This window comes from Canis lupus, chromosome 19, assembly GCF_011100685.1.
Source record: "Canis lupus familiaris isolate Mischka breed German Shepherd chromosome 19, alternate assembly UU_Cfam_GSD_1.0, whole genome shotgun sequence".
Taxonomy (NCBI): Eukaryota; Metazoa; Chordata; class Mammalia; order Carnivora; family Canidae; genus Canis; species Canis lupus.
The window spans coordinates 591956-600787 of NC_049240.1; the positions used below are offsets into that span (position 1 = coordinate 591956).

General features: G+C 33.8%; 1 protein-coding gene across 1 annotated transcript; it reads right to left on the reverse strand.

The window, feature by feature from the left end:
• Positions 1-3425: 3425 nt before the first annotated feature.
• LOC119877265 (G-rich sequence factor 1) lies at positions 3426-6059 on the reverse strand. Its single transcript, XM_038564507.1, has one exon. The coding sequence runs from the start codon at positions 6027-6029 to the stop codon at positions 4584-4586; it is 1446 nt and encodes a 481-aa protein (XP_038420435.1). The 5' UTR covers positions 6030-6059; the 3' UTR covers positions 3426-4583.
• Positions 6060-8832: the final 2773 nt, after the last annotated feature.

Genomic DNA, 8832 nt, shown 5'->3' on the forward strand with positions numbered 1-8832 from the left:
TTTCAATTCGATCTTTTTGATTCGATTTGATTATTTCCGATTCGTTTCGATTATTTTCTATTCAATTCGAATCTTTTGGATTCGATTCAATTCTTTTCGATTCTATTCGTTTCCATTATTTTTGATTCAACTCAATGTGAATCGATTATTTTCGAATCGATTCATTGCAATTCGATTCCATTCGATTCGATTTGATTATTTTCCATTCAATTCGATTATTTCCAATTCAATTCGATTCGAATAATTTCGATTCGATTTGATTATTCTTGATTCGATTCGATTCGACTATATTCGATTGGATCGGATTCGATTCGATTATTTTCGATTCAATTCGATTATTTTCGATTCGATTTGATTCTTTTTGATTCGATTTGATTATTTTCCATTCAAATCGATTCGATTCTTTTCGATTCGATTACTTTAGATTCAATTCGATTATTGTCTTTTCGATTCAATTATTTTATTTTTTTAAATTTTTTTTATTTATTTATGATAGTCACACACAGATAGAGAGAGAGAGGCAGAGACACAGGCAGAGGGAGAAGCAGGCTCCATGTACCGGGAGCCCGACGTGGGATTCGATCCCGGGTCTCCAGGATCTAGCCCTGGGCCAAAGGCAGGCGCCAAACCGCTGCGCCACCCAGGGTTCCCCGATTCAATTATTTTAAATTCAATTCGATTCGATTATTTTCAATTTGATTCGATTCGATTCAATTCAATTATTTTCAGTTCAAATCTATTTGATTCATTTAGATTATTTTCGATTCGATTCAAATATTTTCGATTATTATTATTTTCGGTTCGAATCGATTCGCTTATTTTTGATTCCATTATTTTCGATTCGATTCGATTACTTTCGATTCGATTCGATAATTTGGGTTTGATTTGATTTGATTATTTTCACTTCAATGCGATTCAATTATTTTTGATTCATTCGGTTCGATTCGATTCGATTATTTTTGATACAATTTGGTTCGATTCGATTATTTTTTATTTGGTTCCATTATTTTCGATTTGATTCGATTCGATTTGATTATTTTCAATTCCTTTCGATTGGATTCAAGTCGATTATTTTCGATTTGATTCGATCATTTTCGATTCGATTCGTTCATGTTTGATTCGATTATTTTCGATTCGATTCGATTATTTTCGATTCGATTCGATTATTTTCAATTCTATTCAATTCGATTATTTTCTATCGATTCGATGCGAAACGATTATTTTCGTTTTGATTCGATTTGATTCTATTATTTTCATTTCGATTCAATTATTTTCAATTCAATTCGATTCAATTATTTTCGATTAGATTCGATTCGATGCGAATCGATTATTTTTGATTTGATTTGATTCAATTTGATTATTTTCGCTTCGATGCGATTCGATTATTTTTTTTAAATAAATTTTTATTTACTTATGATAGTCACAGAGAGAGAGAGGCAGAGACACAGGCAGAGGGAGAAGCAGGCTCCATGCACCAGGAGCCTGACATGGGATTCGATCCCGGGTCTCCAGGATCGCGCCCAGCGCCAAAGGCAGGCGCCAAACCACTGTGCCACCCAGGGATCCCACGATTCGATTATTTTTTATTCAATTCCGTTCGATTCGATTATTTTCGATACAAATCGATTCGATTCAATTGGATTCAGTTCGATTATTTTTGATTCGATTTGATCATTTTCGATTCGATTCGATCATTTTCGATTCGATTATTTTCGATTCCATTATTTTCTATTCAATTCGATTATTTTCGATTCGATTAGATTATTTTCAATTCAATTTAATTCGATTAGACTCCATTCTTTTCATTTCGATTCGATTCTTTTCAAATTGATTCTATTCTTTTCAATTCGATTATTTTCAATTCGATTCAGGTATTTTCGATTCGATTCGATTATTTTCGATTCAAATCGATTCTATTATTTTCGATTCTATATGATGTGAATAGATTATATTTGATTCGATTCGATTATTTTCAATTCGATTTGATTCGATTCGATTATTTTATATTTGATTCAATTATTTTCGATTCAATTCGATTCGATTATGTTCTATTTGATTCGATTCGATTTGATTATTTTCGCGTCGAAGCAATTCGATTATTTTTTATTCAATTCGGTTCGATTCGATTCGATTATTTTCGATACAATTCGATTTGATTAGATTATTTTCAATTCATTCGATTGGATCATTTTCGATTCAATTCGATTATTTTCAATTCGATTTTTTCGATTCAATTCGATTATTTTCGATTCGATTCAATTATTTTCAATTCAATTAGATTCGATTCTTTTCGATTCGATTCGATTCTTTTCAAATCGATTCTATTCCTTTCAATTCGATTATTTTCTATTCGATTCGATTATTTTTGATTTGATTCGATCATTTTCGATTCAAATCAATTCTATTATTTTCGATTCGATACGATGCTAATCGATTATATTTGATTCGATTTGATTCGATTCGATTATTTTCAATTCGATTTGATTCGATTCAATTCGATTTAGATTCGATTCAATTATTTTTGATTTAATTCGATTCAATTATTTTCGATTTGATTTGATTCGATGACATTCGATTATTTTTTATTTGATTCGATTCGATTTGATTATTTTCGCATCGATGCAATTCGATTATTTTTTATTCAATTCGGTTCGATTCGATTCGATTATTTTCGATACAATTCGATTTGATTCGATTATTTTCAATTTGATTCGATTGGATTCCGTTCGATTATTTTCGATTCGATTTGATCATTTTCGATTCAATTCGATTATTTTCGATTCGATTTTTTTCGATTCAATTCGATTATTTTTGATTTGATTCGATTATTTTCAATTCAATTCAATTCTATTAGATTCGATTCTTTTCGATTCGATTCGATTCTTTTCAAATTGATTCTATTCTTTTCAATTCGATTATTTTCTATTCGATTCGATTATTTTCGATTTGATTCGATTATTTTCGATTCAAATCGATTCTATTATTTTCGATTCGATACGATGCGAATCGATTATATTTGATTCGATTCGATTCAATTATTTTCAATTCGATTCGATTCAATTCGATTCAATTCAATTATTTTCGATTCGAATCTATTTGATTCGTTTCGATTATTTTCGATTTGATTCATTCTTTTCGGTTATATTTGATTATTTTCAGTTTGTTTTTTTTTTTTTTTTTTTTTTTTTTTGCAGCCTGAAACAAGCCTTCATTTATTGACTACTTACAGTACAGTGATTTCATATCTTAGCTGGTAATCAAAGATGGTTCTGTATTAAGTGAGAGAACACGTCATCTCTCTTCCAGATATCACCTCTCAGAAATCTGGGCTAATTCAATTTTAAGAACTAGACTTGTATCTCCTGGTAACTATGTGGCAGTCGTCACCCTGAGAACAGGAACAAGGCAAAGAAAGTATACAGGACTTTGATTCTCCTACATAGGTGCACATAAAGTTAGTTTATTAAGGACTACATTTTGAAGCCAGCCATTTTGATCCAGTATTTAAATAACAAGCCGTTTAATATTAAAGCAGAAGATACTGTCACAATGTGACAGAAGTACAGCTTTATCCATAAACCCTTCACACAATTATACATTAAATGCTATTTTTATTTAAGCAAGGCACCCCTACTTGTTCTAAAATATGGGATGTGCTATCCCATTGAGAAAGCAAATGAGGAGACAGATTTTTTTTTCCTCTCAGGAGCTGGTTTAAATTCAAGTGAAGCCATTAATGTTCTTACCAGTCAGGACTGTTTTGACATGTCACTTCACAGTTTTGAGACTAACAAACACCCTTAAGGTTTACCCAAAATCAAAAAGGGGGGTAAATGTTCAGAGAACTTTCAAGTTGAGACTAGAATTCTCTCCTTAAGGATACAGGCACCGAAGTCAAATGCCTTTCCACAAAGCTTAGAAAGGCAAGATGTTTCTAAAGACATAAAACTGCCAAATCGTTGTCACTTACACTCACTAATCTGTGGTACTTACTTTTTGTTTTGATTCTTTAAATTTCTACCCCTACCTAAGTAATCTAATACGTCTAAAATTAAAACTACTCTGCCAAACCTTAATGGTTCAAAGGTCTGAAACCTTTCCTTGCTTTGGTGAGTATTTGGTTAAAATAAATCAGTATTTCATTCCAGAAAAGTTTTACATCAAAGCCTTAATTCATAGGCAAAAAGACAAAACTTCAAACAGAGTATCTGTAAAATGGGAGAAAGATTTTCAAGCACAGTGCTGAATAAAAATATGTAGTCTTTACATTGGGTAACACATCTCCTATGAAAACAAACTGTTTTATCATATAAAATAAAAACCAGATTTTTAAATCAGATCCTGAACAGAATAAACAAAAATTTAAATTTGTGTTTATTTTGTAATTCCAAACTGAATCTTTCCTTTTCCTTTCTAAACAGTCCACTATGTTATTTGTCTTATAAGAAATTAACCCAAAATCCCCAAATCCATTCTCTAGCAGTTGCTGCTACAAAACTGGAACTTTATATTCCACGTCCAAAAGAGATGTGCAAATGAAATGCTTCTTGCTTCATCCTTATTATCTGGAGTCCCTGGAAGTCTTATTTTCCCTTTGGACATGAATTCAGGAACAATTCAATATATCTATGGTGAACATGGGACCGATCCTTGAGCATAGCTGCAACAGCATCCTCATGGGTATCGAAGTGCACATCAGCTTCTCCAGTGGCCTTCCCATTAGAACTGTATTCCATGGTGATTCTAACAGGCTTCAGTGGAGCAAAGAAATTTATAATGTCTTGGGCATTAGCTTGGAAAGGCAATCCTCTCATGTGGACAAAATGTAGTGAAGATGTAGCTCCAAAATCAACAGCCTCTGGAAGCTTTTCTGACATCTCCTTAGGCAATTCTATTTCCTTCTCACTTTCAAAAGCTGTCATGGGTCGAATATCCTCATTTACTTCATGTTCTTCAAAGGCCATTTCTGGCTCAGTTATATACTTAGCAGTAGGAGAAGATGCCATTTTCTTTCCCTTATGAGAACCAACATGTGTTCGGACTTCATTCCTTCTGCTTGGAAATATCTCTATATACCTGTTACCAATTTCTTCCCTATGTTTCAATAGGGCTTGGTTAGCCATTTCTGGTTCTTCAAACTGCACATAGGCTTCTCCTGTTTTTCTTCTCCCTCTGTAATCCATGACAAAAGTGATGTCTACTATATTCAGTCCTGCAAAGAAGTCTACAATGTCTTTCTCATTGCAGCTATAAGGAAGTCCTCTCAAACGAACCACACCATCATTTACCACAGGTGAAGATTTGACCTGCAGGCTCTTCATTAAGGCATCCACATCTTCATTGTTTATCTCATACACTTCCACATATCGTTGTCCCATGTACATGCGATGCTTTTCTAAGGCTTTTTGCACATCCTGCTCTGACTCCATTTCAATTAAGGCATCACCTCTTCTTTTCCCATCTCTATTTAAGAGGAAGTGTATTCCATTCTCACCATTGCGGATTCTGCAGTCTGAGAAAAAGTTAACCACATCTTCTATAGTGCACGACCACGGTAATCCTTGAGCTCGAATGAGATAAACATCATCTACTTCTTCTCCTAACTTGGAGGAAGCCAATTCATACTCAGGTAGAGGTGGAATGTCTTCCAGGTAGGTAGTTTTGGACTCCTGGCTGTAGGTCCGCGCCGGGCCCGCGGCCGCCGCCAGCGACTGCGGCAGCAGCGGGGCCCGCAGCGCCGGGTAGGAGGCCGCGGCGGCGGCGGCGGCGGCGGCGGAGGGGGCCGCGGGGGGAGGCCCCGCCAGTCTCCCGGCGGGCGCAGGCCCGGCCTGGAGGCCCCGCGCGTGAGAGGCGGCGGCCGCGGCGGCCCCGAGCAGCAGCAGCAGGCGGCGGCGGCCCGAGACGCCCGACGGGAAGGAGCCGGCGGCCGAGTAGAAGGGCAGGCAGGCGGCGCCGGTGCGTCGGCAGCTGCTGCAGTTGCAGCCGCAGCCGCGGAGCAGCGCCCCGAGCACCCAGCGCGTCCCGGCCATGGACTCCGGAGGCGGCGCGGGGCCCGGAGGCGGCGGCGGCGGCGGCGGCGGCGGCCGCGGCGCGAGCGGGGCCGATTATTTTCAGTTTGAATCGATTCGCTTATTTTCGATTCCATTATTTTCGATTCGATTCGATTATTTTCGATTTGATCGATAATTTGGGTTTAATTCGATATTTATTTTTGCGTCGATTCAATTCGATTATTTTCGATTCAAATCGATTTGATTCTTTTCAATTCGATTTTTTCCCTTCGATTCGATTATTTTTGAATCAATTTGATTCAATTCGATTTGATTATTTTCGATTCTTTTCTATTCTATTTGATTCTATTCCATTATTTTCGATTCAATTCAATTCGATTCTTTTCGATTCGATTCAAGTCCATTCGATTCGATTATTTTCTATTCAATTTGAATCGATTACATTCGATCCTTTTCGATTCAATTCGATTCTTTTCTATTTGATTCGATTATTTTCATTTCGATTCTATTCTATTCGATTCGATTCCTTTATTTTCGATTCAATTTGATTCGATGCTTTTCGATTTGTTTCGAGTCCACTCGATTCCATTATTTTTGATTCAATTCGATTTGATAAGATTCGATTATTTCGATTCGATTCGATTATTTTTTATTCGATTTGATTTGATTCGATTCGATTATTTTCGATTCGATTCGAATCATTTCAATTATTTTCGATTTGATTCTATTCAATTCGATTCTATTTTTTTCGATTCGATTTGATTCGATTATTTTCAATTCGATTTAATTCGTTTCCTTTCCATTTATTTCAATTCGATTCGATTTTATTTTTTTCGATTCGATTCATTTATTTTCTATTCGATTCGATTCAATTCTTTAATTCAACTCAATTCTTTTCGAATCGATTCGATTCTTTTTGATTTGATATTTTTCGATTCGATTCAATTATTTTCAATTAGATTCATTTCGATTCGATTCAATTATTTTCTATTCGATTTGATTTTTATTTATTCGATTCGATTCCATTTGATTCGATTATTTTCGATTCTATTATTTTCGATTCGATTCTATTCGATTCGATTCCATTATATTTTATTCAATTTGATTCGCGTCTTTTCGATTCGATTTCAGTCCATTAGATTTGATTATATTCTATTCAATTCGATTCAACTAGATTCTATTATTTTCGATTTGATTCTTTTCGATTCGATTCAATTCTTTTCGATTCGATTCGATTATTTTTTATTCGATTTGATTATTTTCAATTAGATTTGTTTCGATTCGCTTCGATTCAATTATTTTTGATTCGATTCGATTCGATTATTATTTATTTGATTCGATTCAATTTGATTCGATTATTTTATATTCGATTTGATTCGATTGGATTTTCGGTTCAATTCGAGTCGATTCGTTTAATTTCGATTCGATTTTAGTCGATTCGATTACTTTTGATTTGATTCGATTCGATTCTTTTCGATTCGATTTGATCAATTCTATTATTTTTGTTTCAATTTCATTCGATTCAATTCGATTATTTTCGTTTCGATTCGATTCGATTATTTTGGATTTGATTTGATTCATTTCGATTTGATTATTTTCGATTTGATTTGATTTGTTTTTTTTCGATTCAATTCATTTGTTTTCGATTCGATTCAAATCGATACGATTCGATTCTTTTCGAATCATTTGATTCTATTCAATTCGATTCTTTTGGAATCGATTTGATTCTTTTTGATTCGATTATTTCCGATTCGATTCAAGTAATTTTGATTCGATTCAATTATTTTCTATTAGATTCGTTTCGATTCTATTATTTTCTATTCGATTCTATTTGATTATTATTTATTCAATTTTAATTGATTTGATTCGATTATTTTCGATTCAATTCATTTTGATTCATTTATTTTCGATTCGATTCGTTTCGATGTGATTCGATTCGATTATTTTCTATTCAATTCGTTTCGGTTCGATTCGATTATTTTTTATTCAATTCATTTCGATTCTTTTCGATTTTTTTTGATTTGATTCTGTTCGATTCTTTTCGATAGACACTTTTCGATTCCATTCATTTTGATTCGTTTCGATTCAATTCGATTCGATCCTTTTCAATTCGATTCTTTTTGATTCGATTCAATTCTTTTCGATTCAATTCGATATTTTTCTATTCGATTCTTTTCGTTTCAATTCGATTCTTTTCGATTCGATTTGATACTTTTCGATTCGATTTGATTATTTTCATTCGATTCGATTCAATTCGAATCTATTTGATTCAATTCTTTTCGATTCGATTATTTTCAATTCGATTTGATTCGATTCTTTTCGATTTGATTCTTTTCGATTCAATTCAATTCGATTCTTTTCAATTCTATTTGATTTGATTCATTTCTTTTCGATTCGATTGGATTTGATTCTTTTTGATACGATTCGATTTTTTCAATTCGATTCTTATTTATTTGATTTGTATCAATTCTTTTCGAATCGATTTGATTCGATTCTTTTCAATTCGATTCGATTCTTTTCGACTTGATTCAATTCGATTCGATCTTTTCCGATTCAATTCTATTCTTTTCCATTCGATTCTATTCAATTCGATTCTTCTCGATTCGATTTGATTCAGTTAGATTATTTTCGATTCGATTCGATTCTTTACGATTCTTTTCGATTCAATTTCGATTCGATTCTTTTCTATTCGATTTGAGGATTTTCGATTCGATTCAATTCTATTCGATTCATTTTTTTTGAATTGATTCGATTCTTTTCGATCAACTCTTCGATTCCATTTATTTGGATTCGATTTGTTTCGATTCGATTCGATTCGATT

Bases quoted from the DNA above. Each gene is read 5' to 3' on its own strand.
- LOC119877265 (XM_038564507.1), bottom strand. From the start codon at position 6,029: ATGGCCGGGACGCGCTGGGTGCTCGGGGCGCTGCTCCGCGGCTGCGGC.